Source organism: Desmodus rotundus, chromosome 1 (assembly GCF_022682495.2).
Source record: "Desmodus rotundus isolate HL8 chromosome 1, HLdesRot8A.1, whole genome shotgun sequence".
NCBI lineage: Eukaryota > Metazoa > Chordata > Mammalia > Chiroptera > Phyllostomidae > Desmodus > Desmodus rotundus.
This window is the reverse complement of record NC_071387.1, coordinates 47,759,933-47,782,894: the sequence shown is the minus strand read 5'-3', so window position 1 is coordinate 47,782,894 and position 22,962 is coordinate 47,759,933. Positions and strand designations below refer to the sequence as shown.

At 37.6% G+C, this 22,962-nt stretch overlaps 1 protein-coding gene and 1 long non-coding RNA gene across 4 annotated transcripts in view; one reads left to right on the top strand and one right to left on the bottom strand.

Annotated features, from left to right (window-relative positions):
* LOC139440918 (uncharacterized) overlaps positions 1-22,962 on the bottom strand; it is a 52,937-nt gene that overhangs the window by 4,161 nt on the left and 25,814 nt on the right. The window lies entirely within an intron of this gene.
* MAMDC2 (MAM domain containing 2) overlaps positions 1-22,962 on the top strand; it is a 125,723-nt gene that overhangs the window by 92,892 nt on the left and 9,869 nt on the right. For 2 of the 3 annotated variants that reach the window (XM_024555239.3, XM_045191264.2), the window contains exons 10-11: positions 9,344-9,437; positions 11,263-11,415. In XM_024555239.3, the coding sequence (XP_024411007.2) occupies positions 9,344-9,437; positions 11,263-11,415 (247 nt within the window). The remainder of the gene's footprint in view (positions 1-9,343; positions 9,438-11,262; positions 11,416-22,962) is intronic. The other variant, XM_024555247.3, reaches the window with a different exon arrangement.

The following is a 22,962-nucleotide window of genomic DNA, read 5'->3' as shown; positions in this document are numbered from 1 at the left end:
GCCTGATGAATCTGACAAAACAAACTGACCCATCTTATACATCTAATCGCACCTCCTACCTCCTCTGGGACCTTATTTCATAAATTATTCCCTCTCCCGTAAGTCTTCGATCACCGTTAGTCCTTTGTACACTGCCAACATTTGTTGGTCACACAAATGAACAACAAACCTTCCTTTCACTTTCATACCCAGTTAAGCTGCCACCTTCCCATAGTTCTCAAAGTTCTTGAAAAGTGCACCCTCCATTACTGTCTGTGCTCCCGTGCAGTTTCTCATTCCCCAAATCCTTGCGTCTGACCTCTGCCTTCCTCCCCCAGTGCTTCCTCAAAGGGTTTATCCCATTGATCTTGCCTGAGACAACCCCCTCCTTCTCTCAAAGTGCATCTCAAGTGCCCCTTTCTCTTTGAATCTATTATCAGTCGTTAATGTATATCTTACTTGTTAGGGTGAGATTTGTATAATAAAGGATCCTGTGTCTGGTACAGGAAGGCTCTGGTATTAACTGTGAGATCAGAATGGCACGGCACCTCTCTATGAAACGAGGGCCTGTTTAAGAGAACTGCTCAGGCTCCGCTACCTCCTATTTTACTTTTAGGCTCCTGAACATCAGGAACTGCCTTTTAATGGTGTGGAGCATAGTCCTTGTGGAGAGCTTTCTCTATTTCTTTATTTCCTCTTAAAATAATCTCCTTTATGAAAAAAAATCAATAAAATGTAAGTGTTTGATTTGGATTTCTGCTTCTAAAATCTTCCTTTTAACTTTGCCCTTTAATAATGAAAATGTGACTAGATGTAAAATATCAAGTGTTCTGAAATTTTTAAAGGTAATACCTGGAAGTTCATCAAATAGAAGTGCACGTCTAGTAAGTATCTGGAGAGACCTATAAATAGCTGGTGATTTAATAACAAGATACTGGCTGTAAAGGGGTGAAGGAACCAGAAAACCAGTGGGTAGACGAGATACGTGAGAGGAGATAAATTTCCCCTCACATTTCATGATGTTGGGGAACAGTGGGTAGGAGCTGCCCCAGCACAACTAAAGCAGGGCAGCTGGGTACAAAGGGAAAAGAGCGAGACCATTCATTGCTGACAAGATAATCAGTACGTACGGAGCAGAATAGGGCGGTTCCATCCATACACAGAGCATGGAATATTACACTGTTACGTGGAGTAAGTTTTAATGTGAAAATGCATGGAGAGGGTAAGTATGGAAAAGAAGCCTACTCTTGAGTTTTGCAAACTACACTCGGTGTTGTCAGTCCGGGAATTCTACTTTAAAGAGGAAAAAGGCAGGATTGAGATACTCTGGGTTTTGTTCTTTTTGATTCCCTTTGGGTATTTGTCGAGGGCTTCTGCACCTCATTCCAGCTTCTGGGGAAATGACTGGAAAGACCGATAGCACAACTGGTAGTTGTTAACACAGCCTGCACGGGTGTGGTGCTTGTGTCACCGTTCTCTCTCGGCTTTCCCGAGGAGTTATTTTCATGGAATGTTGCTGATTACCCCATTTGCCCTCCTGGTACCATGGAGATATCTGAGAAGACAGAATAGACGTTCTTTCCCCACATGGTTATTAACAAGCGGAATTAAGTCAAACATGTATGCCAAGGGTTGTTTAAAACCTGAAAGCACTACTTTTCACGGTGCTTCTAAACTTCTGATCCTGTATCTCACAGCCTTAAAATGGTTGCATTTTTAGGGATTCTTTTCCCAAGTTTTTTGGATGAGGCAATGTTTTTGATACTCACACTGAGATTCTCTAGAGATCTTCTGGGTTCCTGAGCTCATAGACCAGGTAACTATAAGCTCAAACCACTAACCGGAAAATTGGCAATTCACACATTAATAAAGACTCTCTATTTTCACCTGGGGAAGAAAACTCATATACATATGAGTTATATATATGAATACTTAAATATATCTCATATGTGTGTGTATATGTGTGTGTATACATATATATTACCCTGGAGAGGTGAGGATGCAAGGAAATAAGTATCCTCATAATCTCTAGTGTAAGGGTAAATTGATATAATATTTCTATATGACAGGTCAGTTACATGCATGAGAAAGAAAGCCCCCTAAATGCATACCTTTTGCCATAACAATTGTACTATAGAGTGTTTATCATAAGGAAATAACAATGGTTATGCACAAAGATTTAGCTACCAAAATTCATCTCAGCAATAGTTGTAATATTGAGAAGTTGGAAACTGCCCAGTTATCTTATCAGTAGGGGTTGGTTAAATAAGTTGTGGCATAGCTAATAAGGCTTTAGTGTGACGTAAGCTTTAGCCACAGCTCTTCAAGTCAAGGATCTGACTTTGCCTTGGGAATCATTGAAAATATGACCAGAAACTCTCTCTGTGTCTCAGATGTGAGTAGAGCAATGCCAGCATTCCTGTCTGGGTATTAGCAGGGCACACTGCTTAACTATCTGCTGTCTTCTCCTAATGCTGGAGAAGTTCCTCCAGGGTGGGAATGAGCTCCTGAGGGTCAAGAAAAAGACCTGGAATCTTCCTTTTGTGTTGTTTCGTGATCGCTCTCTGCCTGTCTTCTGGAAGTACTGACATTTTTATATCTCCATCCAAGTGAGCCACCACAACAGTTCTATATTATGAAGTCTACCCTTGGACGTGAAAATTAAATTGGTTATTATATTACATTACATTGGTCAGGAAAGTATGTGGCCAGGGGCCTTACCTAAGGGAGGTGGGACAGAGATAAAGCACATTGTATGTCCACCCAACATTGTATTTTAAGGCTACCTGCCCCTTGAGGAGAATAAAAAGTAGGAAGGCATTCATGTCTACTTTCCTTCCATGATGATGAAAAGTTTTTGAGATAATTAGATTTAATAATGCCATCATCATTAGGGTGTGGAAATAGCCTCTAAAACACTAAAAATGATATTACCTTACCTTTGTCCCATGTTCATTTTTTCAGAGGCTTTTCATGTTTATTTTCCTTTTGGATCCTCAATATTAATTGTGTGGGTTTAGGTATCTGTGTCTCATAATGAGAAGAACATGAACTTGGCAATCTGACAGACCTTGCTCCCAAAAACAAAGGAAAGGAAGTAAAAACAGGTACACATGTAGATAAGGTTGTAGGTGTGGATGCTGGGATTTGCGGGCATGCTTTCTAAGGGACCCAGATTTTCTGTGTGGAGCTGCAGGTGAGGTCATCAGCTAAGGGAGAGAAGGACGTCAGTGAGAGGGGGGGAATACCTGCTACGGAGAGGAGAGGTTTCAGCAGCCTCTAGACCTGAAATTCAGCCGTGATGTGGTGCCAGGCGACCAGTTTCTGTACAAACAGACATAAGGCATAATGACAGGAAGCTAGTTGTAAACATAGGTCAAAGACATGTTTGGTTCACTGCAATTAATTGGGTAGTTTCAAGCCTTTCAGAATCGTATTTTAAAATACCTAAAGCAGAAGAGGAAATGAGCATGTCGGTATGATGCAATACGCTCTGTTTCATGCCTGGGTCTGCAGCTGCCTGTTGTATGACCTTGAGTTTATATCACAGTAGCCCTGTCCTCATTCCTCATTCTAAAAAATGATGGATTCCGATGTCTCTTCTGGAATCTTCCCTCCCTTCATAGTGACCAAAGATTTTAAAAACAATGTAGATTTCTTAAATCAGTGAGTGGAGAGATTTGGATATTAATCACATATTAATTTGGATTAATTAACCAGCAAAATAGCAATGGAAAAACTTTGCTATATATCTGCAAGTCTACCAGAGCATGTCCTCTACCCCAGAATGGAAGGTTCCTTTGAGTGGAAAGATTTATGCTGGGAGAGGCTAGAAGCTGCTCAATCTTTGTTGTCTGTCAAAGCCAAAAGTTGAATTAAATCAGATGAGACTTTATAATGAAAGAAAAAAAAGACAAAACAAAACAGATGGGTCATTTAAGAAAGAACTGTTGGTCAGCTAAAGACATTTAAAAACACATGTCATTCTGCCTTTTGTGGCCTCTGAAGCCTAAATATAGTATCTGCAGGAGGCATGTAGTTAACATTTAGCAACTGTTTCCCAAAATGCTGTCTTTACTTATTTTTCTAGATAAAGCTCCACTCAGCCTGTCTTTAGGGATTTGTGAAAATTTTGACCCTTTAGTCAAGTGTCTTAATATTTGAATTTTTGTTTTGTTTTGCTCTGTGTTCTTCTATTTTTACAATTCTATTACAGCTTATTGTCAAATAGTTAAATGACTGCAACTGCATCATGTAGGATACATCCTGCAATTGTGTCAACAGCATCTTTACGCAGAGCTCTGGAATTTCACTAACAGGATTATAGTCATTTTGTGAATAATTATTCCACCTACTCCATAGTTGCCATATCCAAATTTATCTGTGCAAGTGATTTCAAAGGATTTTTAACCTCATCAGAAGAAAGTTAAATTTAACCTAGAATCAACCCTCTGGTAGGTTGTTGAGGTCCACCGCTTGTAATAAGGGCCTAACTAGGTTCATTTTTTGGACATGGGTAATTTATGGTATTGTTGGCATAGGATCGAAATGTTCCTATGTGAAGTCAGAAGGCCATTTCTGGAAACTATCATTCATATGCTAATTATAGGCCTAAATGGGGCTGTTCAGTTGGTAGAGTAGGTGATGGACCAACTAACCCAACAACCTGGCCAACTATGTCTGTCCAGCAAGCTATGGAAACTACTTTAAAAGACAGTGGGGAAAAAAATACGGTGAAAAACCAGTTCATACAGACAATGCTTTCTAACTGCACTAGAGGTTTGTGTTCCTATATTCCACAGCTCCCTGCCAAACTCAATTTCCTCCCTCCCTCAGAAAAAAATTTTTTATTGTGTTGGGTATCCTTACCTTAAATTATGAGGCTTCATAAAGTTCAAATCAGTAACCCTAATAACCCTAATTCTTTTAAAAATCTAATCTGTCTTGGTTTAGGGAAATAAGTTCCTGACATATCTGTTTCTCTACCTTTTCTTTCCCCCAGATGCTTTAACCAGGAACTCTTATGGACCTTTCCTAACCAAGGGGCAGCCCAGCCCCTCTGACTAACACAATCTTGCAGTTGGGTTTCTATACTGACCCTCTCTTCACCCCACTGCTTCCCCTGCACCCCCAAAAAACTTTAGAAAAGAGTTAAAATTATACATGCTGAGGAAACTTTGCTCAGTTACTTTTTAGGGTATGTTGTTTGAAGCAGTAGGTAATTCTTTTCCAAAAGGGAGAAAGATGCAAACGAAGCAGAGATGCTATTGCCCCTCGACAACGTGCATTTTTGGAAGCAGGGAATCGTGCGGCAAAGCCCTGATCATCTCAGGGATGATTGTTCAGTTGGAGGGTTAGTGCATCTCCCTTGCTTTTTTACTCCTTTGACTTTTGTTTCTAGGGCTTGAGGGTATTTCGTTCCTTATTAGAACCACCACCCAATGACGTCCAGGAGACAAAACTAACTCAGCCTAGCCCACTTTTAAAACAAACAGCTGTCCGGTTCTGACATGGGAGAACAAGGAGGTTGAAACTGACGGCAGGAATGATCTGAAGGGGCGTGGCTCAGGGCGAACACCAAATAGGAATCTATTAAGTGGGGTTTTCTAATCCACATAGCAGTTTTCTACCACTCTTGACCAGTGATGCTCAGCCAGAGGAGATTTTGCCCCCACTCCCCAAGGGATATTTGACAATGTCGGGAGACATTTTTGATTGTTAGGACTTGGGGGTGGTATTGGTATCTGATGGGCAGGAACCAGGGTGGCTGCTTTACATTCTACAATGCACAGGGGGATCCCCAGCAACAAAGAAGGATCTGGACCGAAATGTCAAGTGCTGAGATTAGAACACCCTGCTGCAGAAAAATGAGCATGTATGATGCCTATTTTTAGAATAATAAAACATAAATAATATTGTTGATTCTTACTTGACTGTATTTAAAATATTTGCAAATATGTTTCTATAGCTCTCCGTTCATTGCCTATTTGTGTTTCCAAATTTAGTCTAGGTACAATTCCTCAACAATGAATATTCTCTGTCAAACAAAAATGTTAAAATATCACCAGTACCTAAAAACTGGAAGTTTAGCAGACTGAAACAAATTGAGATTTGCATAAAATCAGGAACACCTGTCTACAGGATATCATTTTTACTTTATTCCTCCTTTTCTCCCCTCTCAAATAGATATTATTATACACTCAAGTTGCTAGGAATTTTGCTGCAGTCTTTAGAGATATTCCACTTGGTTTGAACTACTGCCTAAAATGAAATAAACACTCTTTTTAAAAAGATCTATAAATAAACAAGAGGTTAATTCCTCAAGAATTTAAACTATGGCCAATTCCATTCTTGTCACATTCTTTTTTTTTCTTCTCTTTTTAAAATTATTTTATTGTTGTTCAATTACCGTTGTCTGCATTTACCCCCCACCCCAGCCAAACCCACCTCCCTCCCTTGCTTCCACCCCCCACCTTGGTTTTGTCCATGTGTCCTTTATAGTAGTTCCTGAAAACCGTTCCCCCCATTGTCCCCTCCCACCTCCCCTCTGGTTACTGTCAGATTGTTCTTAATTTCAATGTCTCTGGTTATACTTTGCTTGCTTTTTTCTTGTGTTGGTTAGGTTCCTGTTAAAGGTGAGATCATACGGTATTTTAACTGGACCCACAGACAGAGTTCTTAAGAATAGACCAAGCTGTCAGGCCTTCCCTTTGTCCTCTGTCAACAAGGCCCCATTAGCAGCTTGCTGTATCCCAGACTACCCTAAAATAACCTTTCCACCTCAAGTAGCCCTCACAATGTAAGATGGTGGCACAAGAATAGAGCTGACATTATTAATAGCAGGGAGGAAAATCCAATGTGTTTACCCAAGCAAGCTGATCTTGAGTTTGTTTTGTGTGTTAGAATGCTGATAGACAACTGCCAGGCAGATTTGAGGTTTGAAGCCATAGTTTGAATCTAGTCCACAGCTGACTGACTGAGGATCTTCCATCAGACAGAACAACATGTGGTATGGCTAGTACTCAACGTGTGCAAAGAGTTCTAAGATAAGAACAACCTAGTGGCCAGAACATCTTTAGCATTTCACTCAACCCTGCAATTTGTGGCAGGTCACAAATTGCTTGGAATGTGCAGAAGGAGCCAGGCAGTTCTATCCAATGGGGGAAATGAGGAAATAGTATGTAGCCGCTGTCTCCAGTTCAGTTGGCCACTAGCGCTATGTGGCTCTTGAGCACCTGACATGTGACTAGTGTGACTGAAGAAATGCATTTTTAATTTTACTTAATTTTAAGTTAAATTAGCCACATGTCTTAGTGACTATCATAATAAACAATGCCAACAAGGAAACACATACTCATTCCACATCTTAATTATAGATATCCGGACTCCTTTTTCTTTTTTGTAATTATAAATATAATACAATTATAGAATATTTAGAAAATAAGGGGATATTCTGTTTACTACTCCAAATTTCATGAGCCAAACAGGATTGTTATAAATTTGATCAATCTTCAAAGTTTTTCTCCATGCATTTTTAGACGCATTAGGTATTTTATCTTATTTCATTTATTTTAACCAGCTTTTTTCACTTAACATTATGAGAGGAATATACTTCTGTATTATTAAATAATATTTACAAGCTATCAGAGGCAATGATTGCCTATTTCTTAGATTGTGGTAACAGTTTATTTCCTCTATTTTTGAAATTTTTGGATTGTTTCATTTGTTAAAATAAAGCTGTAGTAAACATATGAAAGCATGTTAATATTTCTTCTCTTTAGAATGCATTTACACACCAAATGTTTACTTCTTATTCAGGTAAATGATGAATCATTTCACTACCATAGATTCATTTGGAAAAAGTACTTTTCACTATTCTTGTGAAAAATAGACTTTAAAGCCTCCAAAAAGATAGGAAGCCAAGGCTTTTTCTCTCTGCAGCATAATTAATTAAGTAAATTATGATAAAGATTGCTATTCCTTCTCATATAACAATAAAAACTCCCAATAAAATATAATTGCATTCAGGGTTGATGACACAGACCTTTGCTTTGCAAATGAGTTCCCAGGCATCATTCCTGCAAGTAAAATATTTTCCATGTTCAGATAACTTGCAGACTCTAGAATCTCCAAAGATGAGAAAATGAACAGGGTTAAATTTTTTTCCTTAAATTTATATAGTTATATAGTCACATGTCCAAACTATCCTTTTTACCACTTGAAACAATATAAATATAGTCCAAGTAAAGTTTCACACATCTTACAATTAGTAATTATGCTGAAGATCTTGGCTTAAGACATTTTATATTTTGCATACTGGTAAACTGTCATGTGTTTTTTTAATTTCTTTTTAAAGAAATTCTATATTAGATGGCGGTCATCATCAAAGAATTGAGGGATACTACTGATAACATGGGTGACCTTAAGATATAACCCACTGAATAACATAACCTAAGAAATCAGATGTTCTCATTATTTGTATTGGTTTCAGCTTCTGTTATATCTTCCTTTGTCTTTGAGTTAAGACTTGGATTTGAGAAACTGAATGTGGATCAGATAACCTTGTCCTAATTAGACATTAGGTTATACATGCCAAGCAGCTTTGTAAACCACAACGTACAGTGGAAATCTAAATGTTTTGAAAAGTGCTATATCTCCTACAAATGAAGAGTAGACTTTAAATTGGTCTAATGAAAACGAATCCAAGATTTTTTTCTCTCTTGCATAGCGGCCTCAATAATTTATGGTATAGACTTGTTTTTCCTTTACATACAACAGTAAAAAATGTTTGATCTGATAAAATAATTACGTTTAGGCTTTTACTAGCAATACCATCCCAGGGACATAGATATGGGGTGGGGGGGATGGAATCTAAGTCCCCAGAAGGCAAATCACTGGGACTTCATTCACAATATGAATGAAGCACAGTGCCAGAAAGTCATTTCCAAAAAGTCAATAGTGTTTGTACTGGAAGTATTTGTAAAAAGGCTTGGAACACCATCAACTCTGCGTGCATGTTGTAGATTATCTAGGGAAAATATTTAAAACTTAATTGGTTTTCCTTTGCCACCCAGTTAACCTGTCTCCCTCTCTGAGTTCTTTAAAGAACACAAACTCATTTCAGCATTAATGTGCACAACATATCATTATGAGACTGACTCTGCTGTGAAAGTCAGAAATAACTCCAAGGTTATCTGTAATGGTTCCCGGTGACTCATGCCACTGTGACCTGTTGTTCATGTGGACAATGCAGAGCGGTCTGCCATTTGTTTATTTATACCTGTTGTGCTAAGTAAATCCCAGGTTGTAAGAGGTTCCCATTTTTGGTCAACAGAATTCATAGTTTTGTTTTTCTGAATTTCAGGTGGTTTTCATGAGCCTTTGCAAAAGTTTCTGGGACTGTGGACTTGTAGCCCTGGATGACATTACAGTCGAATTGGGAAGCTGCTGGTCTCCAGGTAAGACAGCCATCATTTCAGCTCTCTTTGTCTTCCTGGCCTATACAAGATATTTCCTGTTTCTCTGAGAACATACACCATACACGTAGTCTAGGCTAGTCTATCCCTGGCTTTTCTTGCCAGAAGTGCCTTTCTGTGGAGCTGTGGGATTTAGAAATGAAGATTCAAATGCAATGTGTGACTTTGCCCACATGACCTGACCCGTGTGTCCTCATCTGTAGGAGAAGCAGTGATACCTACCTGAATACTGGCGATAATACATAGAAGTTCTCTAGCATAGGACCTGGCACAAAACTGGGCTTTAAAGACAAATACCTCCTGTTATAATTACTATTGATATTTTTATTGTCATTGTCTTACACAAAAATGCAGATTTTCAAGTAACAGTGAATAAATTGTTATTATACAGATAGTATACTAAACATATACAGGGTGGGGCAAATGCAGGTTGACAGTTGTCTGGGTGGAAAATAATACAAAATTAATAAATAATAATATAATAATATACTGTTTCTTGTACTCGCAACTGTAAATCTAGTTTTGCGGCACCCTGTGATTTAAAATAATAATAAAGAAGTTCTAAGTGAATTGAATGACAACAGAACAGTGGACCCAGCATTGATGATGGTGACAAAATAAAGGTGGTGGCTCCATACTGGGCCTTCTGTGTAATGAGAGAAGGAGGGACACCTCAAGCCGCATCATTGGTCTGTGCCTACTAATGACCCCTGCCTCTTAGATCACGGGCACCCATTTCTTTAACAAACAAGCAAATGGCGGTAGCAATCTAGCACTGGAGAAAAATCTCCATGTTTATTTAATTAAAAGACATTTTGTTTTTAGTCACTTGACTTGCAGGGCACTGCAAGGACAAAACAAGGAAGAACAGGATAAAAATCCCTACACTCATGATGTAGAAAAGGGAATGAGGCTTCATTAGCATGTACTATAAGCAAAATAAAATGAAGTAAAATGATTCCCATGCAAGAGATATGAAGTACAGCCTATTTGTTAGAGAAATTTGCTAAGAATCAAATGTAGAAGGTACAACCAAGTTCAGCCAAAGGAGAAGTCCCAAGTAAGCTGGGAGGTGGCACCATTCTAATGCTAATGATTATTAAAGCTGTTGAAGATAGCATCCAAAGACATAAACTTTGTTTTTAGAAATGAAAAGGTTTCAAGTAGAAAAACACCAAATTTTTATATTAATTTAGCTAATATTTATTGAAAACCCCATGTTCTAAAAACTTGACAGATATCACCTCATTTAACCCTCACACCCTGTGAGGTGAGTAATTGCTATCCCTACATCATAGATAAGAATTCGGGGGCGCAGAAAAATTGAGTGATCTGCCCCACACAAACTGAGCTGTGCCTCTAGAAGCACATTGAGTTCTCCCGCATTCCTCCCCTCCTCCTGAGCAACTGTAGAGTTGTTCTGAGGACCTCTTCACTCACTCTGGATTTCTGAAGATAGATCCTGCATTGTGAATTTTATTATTTTCCATACTGCCAATTTATAGAGTTTGTAAATGCATTGACATGAAAAAATTCACAAGTCAGAGAGAGTTTCTTTCTCAAAGTAAACCAATACTTTCGGTCTAGATTTCTGATTGTTCTCTGCCTTTGGCAGGACCCACAGCGGAGACTAGGCTCTAGCTAGAGGCAACAGCTGGAGGACCGCCGGGTGGGGGGGCTCCCTCTTCATCTGCATGGCATATGGCCCGATGATACTCATACATGCAGAGTGGGCTGTCAGAGAGCCATGGAACACATGTGCATTCAAAGCGCCTCATTAATTGTAACACTGGCTATTTCCTTGCAGAGAAGCTTTCACCTCCACCTGGAGAGTGTACTTTTGAACAAGATGAATGTGCATTTACTCAGGAGAGAAGAAACCGGAGCAGCTGGCATAGGAGGAGGGGAGAAACTCCCACCTCCTACACAGGACCAAAGGGAGATCACACTACTGGGGTAGGTGAGTTATGCCACGTGGTGCCATTTCCTAAGGAAACCTAAAATAGCATGTTAAGGGTAGTTACTGAATTTTGAAATGTGCAAATTTATGTCTTGTGTCTAGAACGTACTACAAATGTGATCCTGCACACATGGGATAAATAATTCAATATGTGCATATAAAATTGCTCTTTCCATTTATTATGTTACTTATGTATCTTGCTGCAAAGAGGAATTAAATGGGCTTCCAAAGATATGCACATGAAGATAATTTAATTAGAAGTAGGTTAAAAAAGAGAGAGTGGCAAAAGTTTAAAGAAAAAAAACGGTGATCTAAACCGGAGCCCAGGACTGAAGCCTAGTATAGAGAGTGTACTGGCAGACGGGGAGGAGGCATGTTCGACTCCGCCCAGACAGAGATGGAAAGCTCATTCATCATACCCGTCATGAATTCAATCCTTTGCAGTTGGTTGAGATACTTTATTATCTAACATGTAATCAATTTAGGTACATGTTCTAGGTGTACCAGAAAAGAATGTGTATTCTGTTGTTGGGTGTAGTGGTCTATATACATGTTGATTGAATCTAGCTTGTAATCATGTTCATATTTTCTATATTTTTACTGATTTTTTAATTATTCAGTTGAGGGGTATATTACTTTCCCATTATGATTGTGAATTAATTTGATTCTTCTTGTAGTTCCATCATTTCTTGCTTGTAGATACTATTTTGGACCTATGTTATTAGGCAAATGCAAATTTATAATCATTATACCTTTCTGGTGAATAAGCTGTTCTATTATTATGAAATGTCCCCTTCTCTGTAGTAATACTTCTTATTTTTAAGTCTGCTTTGCCTGATATTACCATTGCTTCACCAGCTCTCTGTTACTAGCATTTATGTTTCTTTCTCCATCTTTAAACTTTCAAACCTTCTATATACTTTTTTTTTACATGTAATATGACTCTTATATTTGGCATTAGTTGAGTTTCATATTTGAGCCAGTCTCACAATCTTGTCTTTTAATTGGAATTATTTGGATCATTAATAGTTTATGTAATTACTAATACATTTGGACTTAACATTTACTTCTTTATTATTCTACTAGTATTTTACTAGTCTTATTCTTTTAAAGGTTGCTGTACTATTTGTCTTGTGTTTTATCTCTACACATGTTAAACCCCAGAAGATATTACTGGGTTGGTCATCTTTTATATTTGCTCACATATTCCCCCGTTACATTCGTCTTCATTCCTTTCTGGATTTCCATGTTCGTCTCTTGAATTATTTTCTTCATAGGAAATGGTTTTCTTCTGCCAAAAGTATTTTCTTCTGCATTTAGTTTTTTGTTTTATTGGTGTAAATCTGCTAATGATGAATTCTCTCAGTTTTTGTTTGTCCAAGAATGTCTTTATTTTTCCTCTACATTTGAAGGTATTTTTGCTGAGAATAAAATTCTAATTTTATGATTAATTTTTTTAAATCAGACATTTAAAGATATCATTCAGTTGTCTTCAGGCTTCTCTCATTTCTAGTGAGTCAGTTGTCAATCATATAGTTGTCCCTTTGCAAGTGTACATTTATCCTCTGGATACTTTTAATATTTTCTCTTTATGTTTGTTTGGTCTTTAGTGTTTTAGAATGATATGCATGTGCATAGTCTTCCTTGTAATTACTCTATTTGGTGGTTCATTGAACTTCAGTAATCCTTAGGTTGTGGTCTTTCATCAGTTTTCAAAAATCTTTGACCTTTATCTTGTCATGTATTGCCTCTACCTCATTCTATCTTCTCTCTCTCTGGGATTTCAATTACACATACATTTCAGGTTCTCACCTTGTATTAAATATCCTTTATGCTCTGCTACAAGTATTTTCTTTCTTTTTGCTCTTTATTTTTTAGTCGGCATATTTTCTATTACCTACTTTTTAGTTTGAAAATCTTTTTAACTATGTCTAGTATATTAGAAACTCATTGATTAATTTTCTTTTTAATTTTGGTAATTCTACCTTTCAGTTCCAGAATTTCCATTTGTTTATTTTTTACTTTTATTTTTAATTTAACTTATTTATTATAGTTTATTATTTGATCTTTATTGTATTTTTTACATTACCTTTTAGTCCCCTTATACCCCTGTTCCCCCACACTGTTGTCCATGTTCAGGAGTCCTTTTTCTTTCTTGCTCAACCCCACCACCCACTAACCTCCCTCCCTTCCACTAGCTGATATTTTTTAAGGACTAGTTTTATTAAGATAGAATACATATACTATACAATTCACTAATATGAAGTGTACAGTTAAGTTGCTTTAGTATATTCACAAACTGGTGCAGCCGTCATCCTTATCTAATTCCAGAACATTTATCACCTCAGGAAGAAACTAGCTTGTCCCCATTAGCGATCACTCCCATTCCCTGCCCCGACTCTTCCCCGAACCCCCCATGACCTCCCACCTCTGGATAAACATCTACTTTGTCTCTGTGGATTTGCCTATTCTGGACCTTTAATATAAAGGAAATCATGTGGTCTATTGTAATGGGCTTTTTTTACTTATCTTTCCAGTTATTTTTTTCAGATTTCATCCATGTTGTAGCCTGAATCAGTACTTCATCTGGTTTTATTGTGATTACGTTCCAATGTGTGGAAAAACCACATTTTGTTTATGTGTGCATCAGTTTGAGCATTTTGGTTGTTTCTACTTTTGGGCTGTTAGGAATAATGACGACATGTTATCTGTGTACCTGTTTTTGTGTAGACATACGTTTTTCTTTATTTTGGGTATATACCCAGGAGTAGGGCTGTTGGATCATACGGTAGCTGTGCATTTAACCATCTGAGGAGTGGGCAGGCTATTTTCTAAAGCAGCTGCACCATTCGACATCCCACCAGCAGGGTGCGAGGCTTCCAGTTTCTCCATATACGTACCAAAACTCATCTGTTTTTAACCACAGCCATCCAGGTGAGTATGAAGTCTATTTAGTCTGATTTTATTATGGCCACTCCAGTTCTCTCTCGAGTACTGTGTGAATGGTATATTTTTTCCCAGGCTTTCGTTTTCAACCTATTTGTGTCTTTGAATCTAAAGTGTGTCTCTTGGAAAAAATATATAATTGGATCTTTTAAAAAAACAATTTATTCTACCAATCTTGACTTTTTGATTAGAGTGTTTAGTCTATTTATATTTAATGTAAATACCAATAAGATAGAATTTATGACCGCCATTTTTTAATTTGTTTTTGGTATATATTATGCCTTTGTTCCTTTATTCCTCCATTAATACCTTCCTTTGTGTTCAATAGCTATTTTCCAGTACACCATTTGAATCCTCTGTTATTGTTGTTTTTTACAATATATATTTTTAAATTATTTTTGTGTTGTCTTGGGGAATAAAATTAATATCTTAAAGCAATGTAGTTCATATTAATATTCATTAATTTCATGGTATACAAAACCTGGCTTTGTTTCCTCCTCCCACCTTTGTATACTCTACTGTCAGATGTTTATATGTTACCAGCTCCTAGACACAATTTTTAAATTTATGCTTTATGCATTTGTCTCTTAAATCACATACAAGAGATGGAAACAAAAATATACTTATTCTGTCATTTATATTTATATAGATAACTTTATTAATGATCTTATTTCTTCATGAGGATTTGAGTTATGGTCTAGTATTCCTTCATTTCAGCTTGTAGGACTCCCTTTAGTAGGTTTTGGTCAGTATTTCTTTATCTGGGAATGTCTTAAATTCTCCTTTTTTTTTTCTGGATGATTTCTCTTGATATAAATTCTGTTTTCCTTCAGCACTTTTGAATTATGCCATCTTGCTTCTTTCTGGCCTCCCTGGTTTCTGATGAGCAGTCAGCTGTTAATCTTAAATCTTATTCAGGATTCCTTGTACATGATGAGTTACATTCTCTTGTTTTCGAAATTCTCTTTGTCTTTGTCTTTCAACAGTTAAGTGTAATTTTTCTAGGTGTGAATCTCCTTGAGTTTATCCTACTTGGAATTGTTTGACCTTCTTGTGTGTATAGAGTAACATTTTTTAAAAATCATGTTTGAAATAGATTTGGCCATTATTTTTTAAAATATTCTTTTTATGCATTTTTCTCTCTCTTGCCTTCTGGATCTCCCAGTATGCATTTATATGTTGGTACACTTGATGCTGTCCCCCTGGCTTTGGAGGCTCAATTCATTTTTCATTCCTTATTCTTTTTCCCTCAGATTAGATTATTTCAGTTGACCCGCCTTCAAGTTTACTGATTCTTTCATCTGTTAGTTCCATTCTGCCACTGAGCCTCTTATGTGAATATTTCATTTCAGTTACTTTTTTAAAAAAACGTCTCTTTTTAATGATACCCTCTATTTGGTGATATATCTTTTTCATACTTTCCTTTAATAGTATAGACCTTATTTCTTTTAATTCTTTGAACAAATGTATAGTAGTTGGCTTAAAGTCTTTAAGTTCAATGTCTGGGCTTCCTTAGAGTTTCTATGATGGCTTTCCCCTCCCTGTGTATTGACCATAATTTCCTAGTTCTTTGTATGTTTTATAATTTTTGTTGAAAACTGAACATTTAAAATAATATAATGTGGCAGTTCCACCCCAGGATTTTTTCATTGCTGCTTTTTATTGTGTTGTTGTTGTTATTGTTACTGTTTGCTTGTTTAGGGACTTTCCTGGATTAATTATATAGAGTCTGAATAATTTGTTGTGTGTGGCCATTGAAGAATATGTTCAGTTAGCTTAATCGTCAACTAATGATGAAGAGAGATTTTCCTTAGATACCCTGAACCAATATGTCTTGTAGCCTTTGCAAAGGTGCTCTGTGTGTTGGGACGTGTTTTCAATGGTCCAGCAGGCAGTTTACAACTCTGTCTGAGTCTTCACTTCTTGTTTGTGCAGAGCCTCAAAGTCAGCCAGAGGTGGGCTGACCTTTGGGACCTTCTCAGTTCTCTCCTGGGTGTGTGCACAGCTCTGCCCAGGTGGATGGTTTTCTAGACTGCCAAGAATATTTTGGAGCTTTGCGAAGCCCCACACAGACATCCCATTCTCTAATTTATTTTCTTTAAAAAATTTTGGTCCACTTCAATTGTTCATATTACCTCAGGCAGTTGCAATATTAAACAATTGTTTAACTGATTATTTTTAACACGTGCCCTGGAGATAAGGCTATTCATACAGAGTACAGTTTACTGCAGTCGGGTTAAATGAAGATAAGCCTTGAGAATGGAGATTCTTAGTGAGCTGCCAAACAGGTCAAATAATGACAATTTTCTTGCGTAGGTTATTGGCGTGGTGTATACCTGTTCTTCCCCTTAACAGTGGCTGTAGGCTACTGCTTTTCACAGATACCTTAGTTGTAAAGCTCTTGGTTTTCAAGTCATTCTTGGAGTAGAAGAGGTAAATATGGGATTAAACAAGTTAAAAGCTAGCTATTCTTAGCAAGATTTATTCATTTTTCTTGAATAAACACTCCTATGTTGTACATGCCTTTAGTTAATTTCCAGAGTCCCAAAAGAGTTGCTTTGACTATTTTTTCTTTGCCAGTGTTCTCACAGCTTTTACAGAAAAAGAGATTTTCAGAGGTCCTGACCCTGCCATTCCAAAAACTCCCCTCCCCTGATTTGTTACTTTTTAAAAGATTCAAGTTCACTGGTGAAATTCTCCATCTTGCCATCTATTTTTTGAACATGTTATTAAATGCTCATCATATTAAATTATTAATCATAGTTATTTTACAGTCCTTAAGTGATAACTGCATATATTTGTCACATGTGGTTCTGTTGCTATTGCTGTTTTTCCCACTTTGGCTCTGTTTCTTGAAATATATGGTATTTTGATTGAGTACTGGACATTGTGAATAAAAAATTATGGAATTCTCGGTGATGTTTTTTCCTCCAGAAAGCATTCAACCTATTCTTAAATAGCCAACCCGAGTAAAGCAGGTCACCTTAGTCCACTCAGAACTGACTAACCTGAGGTGGTGTTGCTGTTCTGTTTGCTGGATTGACCTCTGGTTTAATTAGGAGACCATCTCTTTAGTATGTCCTCAACTTCAATGTTTGTCTCTTTAGCTGATGAGATTGCTGAAACTCTTATTTTGCATTTGTTTTCTTGCCCCTTGCCCTCTGAAGCTTAAGAATTCAGAACATGCCTCAACAGAGGATTGCCAAGTAATGGGGCCACTTTTCTTTGCCTTTTTTTCCTCACAAAACTTGGCTCTCAAGCCCTGACTGCTTGGGCAGCCCTGAACTTCAGTTACTGTCTTCCCAACCCAAGAAGATCTGTTGGGTCTCTGCCTCTTATTAGCTGCTCTCTGCTTAGCTTCTGAACTAAGTGGGCAAATTCCCCAAGGTGAAAAGTAGCTTGAGGAATGTTGAGCTCACATCGCTGACCTTCCTTTTCCCCCGGGACCTTGGCCTCTCATGTCCTTTCATGTCATATAAGCTCTCTTATAGCTTCAAAACAGGTACTGTTTTATGTATATATTTTACTTTTTTCTAATTTTTCTCAGCAGAAATATAGGTCTGCTACAGATTACTCAGCATAACCAGAAGGAGATGTCTCTGGTATTACATTTTTTAGTATCATGTATTTAAGAACATGATTATTATACAGCACTCAAAATTTGAAAGCATTTACTCTTTTATTCTGTACTGAACCAACCATTCACGGTGTTTTGTATGAAATCTTTGTGCTTCTGGCTTCTTTCAACTGCATTCTTTTGTTGATATTTCTAGCTATTCTACCCAAGTTCTTGCTGTATCTGAGATTATGTTATTGTATGGTGTTATATTCTTTGGCGAGGGGTAATATAAGGAGAATACTAATATTTACATGTGTATTGCCTTTGGCTGTAAACTGCCTGAGAGACTATACATTTTCTCCTTCTTTCTCTTTATAACTCTCAATCTTGGGTAATAAATATTGGGGACAACTATCATAGTAGTAAAGTACTGCAAATGTCTTTTTTATTTAATTATCATGGGAACCGCTTGACAATAACCTCATATTTTTTGAAATGATTTATATAGTAAATTTAATGTTGCTTAGATGAATTTCACTGGAATTTCTCCTCAACAGGGAATATAGTCTAAAATAATAAGAAAATTTTAATTGACTCAACAAATTACTAATAGTTCATAGATTTATAGGATGCTGCAGAGAGACAGGATTATACAAATCAGCTAAAGCTCATACACATTTTAAATATTAAAACACTGAAACTCATTCAAGGGAGTTTTTTTCTCTGCGTGGATCCTGGGATAGTGACAGCATACTTGTCTGTGATTAGATGTACAATTTAAACAATAATGAAATTACATCCAAAAAAGGGATCTTCTATTTTCTGCTTTGTTGATTTAATGCTGTTTTTGCATTTAGTCCTGAATCTTTCCTATGTCTCTTTTTCAAATACAAGCAGTAAAATAATGGCAGCATACAAAAATAGCAGAACTTCCTATCCTATACATTAGTAAAGTGATAGGTTCAAACTTGGACCAGCAACACGGTATCTTTCTCTGTGATGACTGGAGGGTGTTTATTTGGTGTTGGTGTTAATAGAACGCTTTTGGAACGCATTCTGGGACTTTCAAGGATGTACCTGTACTTGTAGACTGCATTCTACCTTTTCACTACCCATCCTTAAAGCCTATCAATTTATACTTTTAAAACATATGCAAGAAGAAAATAGAAAGAGGAAAGACATTCAAAGTTGTTTTATAGACAGTTGCATTAGATGGTCAGTAAATACAGACCCATTAAATAAAAAGAGAGGCTCAGAAAAGCCACCATGTAGATATAACAGTTTATTATGTGTCTATCAAAATGAGCACATCATCATATGTACCAATACCAAGGGAACTGTGGTTGCTGACTCACTAACTGGAGGTGCAATAAACCTTCTGAATTCTACGGGGTAGCATGGTGTGGTCTAGTGGAAAGACAAATGGATGAAGAGTGAGCTGACTCTGCCACTTGTTGCCTGCATAACCGGAACACGGTCATGTAACTTTCCTGAGCTTTGGTTTCCTCAGATGTAAAATAAAGGCAACAGTGGGTGTCCTGCTAATCTCTTAGGGTTGCTGTGATGCTTAACTGAGATTATATTTGCGAAAAGGCTTGATACTATATAAGCTCCATTGACATGAGTGGTACTACTAGTTTTACAATTAGTAAGTCTTTTATAAAATATCATATTCATCTTTGTGGTACTTTCTTGGACTCATTGTTCTGTGCTACTTCTGCTTTTAAAAATAGAAAATCATGGTCTATCACTGCAAGTAAAATGACTTAGCAGTTTCGTAGACCTTAAACCAATGTTTTCCAAACTACCACTGGGTAGATGAACAAACACTTTAAAAAATTTGACAGTAATATCCATCTAAAAGAAAAATATATAATCAATACATCAAAACAATTATTTCATGTTTATAGTTTTTTCTGTTTTCATGTTAATAAGTTTCCTATTTGAATAAATGTATTTAAATAATAAAAACAGAATCTACATAAAGAAAATTGTTAAGTGAATGATAGCGTAGGTAGAAAGAGGGTAGACAAAAATAATGGCATGAACCTGGTATCTGTGTGACTAAACTTTGGGAAACATTTCCAATGTTTCATCAGTCATCTAGTTGAACATGTCATTCTAGTAGAACAGCAACAAAGATAAAAAAAATTTCCAGCCCCATCATTTGGTTTCTTATTTAAAAAAATCATAAAAGCATTTGTGACAGATGGACCCCAACTTGCACCGAGATGGGCGGGAGTCCCTGGGATTTGTCTCTCTGCTTCCCGCCACGACCTGCTTGAGCAGCGCTATCCCGGCAGAATCAGTAAGTTTCCTGACACAGTTGCTATTTCTTGACAAGACATAAAGACAAGTCTTAAGAAATTTCCCAGGGTTTTATTTGCTATTGCAATTTTATTAACATTTATTTGTTAATTAATGTTAATAAATCATGCTGTCACGATTTTTTTTAAACAAGTGTTTTACTTGCCCTGGAGTTAACAGAAATTTTGCTGCCAAAAGATAGTAGAATACATAAATTAACAGATAACTACCCAGGTTAGTAAGAAATAACTTCTATGTAGTATTTTCTAGCTCACTGAGTTCACCAGTAAACAGATTAAAAGTCAAGTCTTCCCTTTCTGCTGCCCCAACTACATCCTGGAAAAGCAGCTCTTTGTTATTTTATTTTTAACAATTTCTAGAGAAAGAGACATCATCAGTTTCTTTTCTGCCTAGTGTTTCAGTGCATCTTCTGGATTTCTGGCAATTAAATGCTCTTCCAACATGCTACTAAGTAAAGGCAGTAAATGGCTAAGAAGCCCTTTATTTCTAAGAATACTCTCTTCTTGTGTGATAGAAATACCAATGTTACATTAGAACGCCAAATGACGTTTATTTATGAAATTGTGCTGTCAGACAAAAGAAAAATCAAAGCTATATATTTAATGTGTTAGTTATATAGCTGAAATTTAACAGCAGTCTAATTCAAGTCCTTGTCTTTTAAGCATTTTGGTAGTTGATAGACCTCTAATGAGCCAACTAGTCTGTAACCACCTGATTTCCTCCAGATTGTCAAAATCTCCAGTGTCCTTCAACCTTTCAGTAACTTATCACACTAGTTTCTGATAATGTCAGATCCTACTTACACAGAGAAGGCTTCTATAAAATTTACCATTTCAATTTTTTAAAAGATTTTATTTATTTATTTTTAGACAGAGTGGAAGGGAGGGAGAAAGGGAGAGAAGCATCAGTGTGTGGTTGCTTTTCACAAGCCCCCAACTGGGGACCTGGCCCAGAACCCAGGGATGTGCCCCGACTGGAAATCGAACTGGCAACCCTTTGGTTCACAGGCCCACGCTCAATCCACTGAGCCACACCAGCCAGGGCCATTTGAATTTTTTCAAGTGTACAATAGTTCAGTGGCACTGAATCCAGTCACATGGTTGTCCAAGCATCGCCACTACACTACCCCTGCAGAACGTTTTCATTTTCCAAAGCTGCAACTTTATACCCTTTAAACAATAGCTCCTCATTTATGCCAAACTTTAGAAGTTATTTAAAAGGCATGGTAAAAGGCAGTTTTAGAGACACATTTAGCTGTTGTTCTTCCCAAAGATGTCTTTTTCCCCTGGTTGTTTAGAATCCTCTCCCAGCTTAATGAGGACAGCTAGCTGTTCGTTCCACATGGCCTTGCACGGGCCATCCGGGCTCCTTCCCCGCCCCGGAGAAAGGGGGCGGCAAGACTGGAGGACAACTGCTTCACTGTTCCAGATGACGAATATGTTGTGTGTCTCAACAGAGCACCGTTGCTGTGCAACAAACAGATGGGACCCTGATCCCCCAGTAGACCCATTGGAACCCTCATCCTGAATGTTAAACAACGACCCACAGAGAGAAAGTGATTTGTTTTTTCCAGTTAATAATCCCTTCCACAGCCTGCAATCCCTCGTGTGCAGGAACACGTGAGCTGGTCTGAGGTTTTGATGCTGGGGCCCTCTGGCTTCCGTTCAGAGCTTTTGTTTGCGGAGACTGACAACATTTGGAGTAATAATGTGGCAAAGCTTGTCAACACATGGGGTTATTCTCTGCTTTCCAAACACATGTGAGCCAGACTGGCTCTCCAGGAAGCTCTGATCTTTTCTGGGGAAAGGAGCTGTCATGTGCAAGTCAGAAAGAAAACCATATTTGGAATCAGGAGGAATAATTGGTCTGTGTCTCAGAAGGACAAATTCTGATCGGCTGACAATTATTTGTAGGTATAGATGTTGGTCTAGATTGGTCTCAATTGGTATTGCCTTACGGAACATACATATGTGCTTAAAATAGAAACTGCATTCCTGCCGGATTTTGGGGAAAGCCAACATTGCTCAAGAAAAGTAGGCTGGTGTCAGTGCCCCAGAAAGACAGTTGTGCTTACATTCCCCCCATGTCACCCCTCTGCCCAAAGCAGCACATCCCCAGATCAAACAGCTTAGGGGATTTATTTCATACTTCATGGTACCAAACACAAAGATCTCTGGAACTGGAAACCTTAGGTAAAGGCTTTAGCCAGATACCCAAGACCACAGGTGCATGACGTAAAAGCATCACCAGAGTGATGAATGCTTCACGTTTTTAGGTCTATGTGGTCAGTGCATAGTACTCATGAAAGAAAGATTCAGTTGGGTAATCCTAGAGGTGATAGAGCTTTCCTGTCTCCTCCAGGGCCTCAGACCAATTCTGGCTGGGACTCATATTGTTATCACTAGACAAAACACACCTCTTGGGGCATCTCTCACTCATGATGGATCCATTGCTTTCTTTGCATTGGGAAAGCATTATGTTTCAGGCCCCAGTAGGTTCTACTTGCCATTTTCCCCATGACAGCATCTTTCAGAGGAACCTTCCCCTCTCTCCCCGAACTGAATGTTTTATCTTGACTTAGGATTCCCAAAGCCAGGTGCAAAAGTTATTTTTCTTTGATTTTCTTTTTGTTTCCCTAAGAATCATTTTTGGAGAAAATGGTTTTTTAGGTTAAGCATTCATTAAGATAGGGTTTCTTTAATTTTTTTTTTATT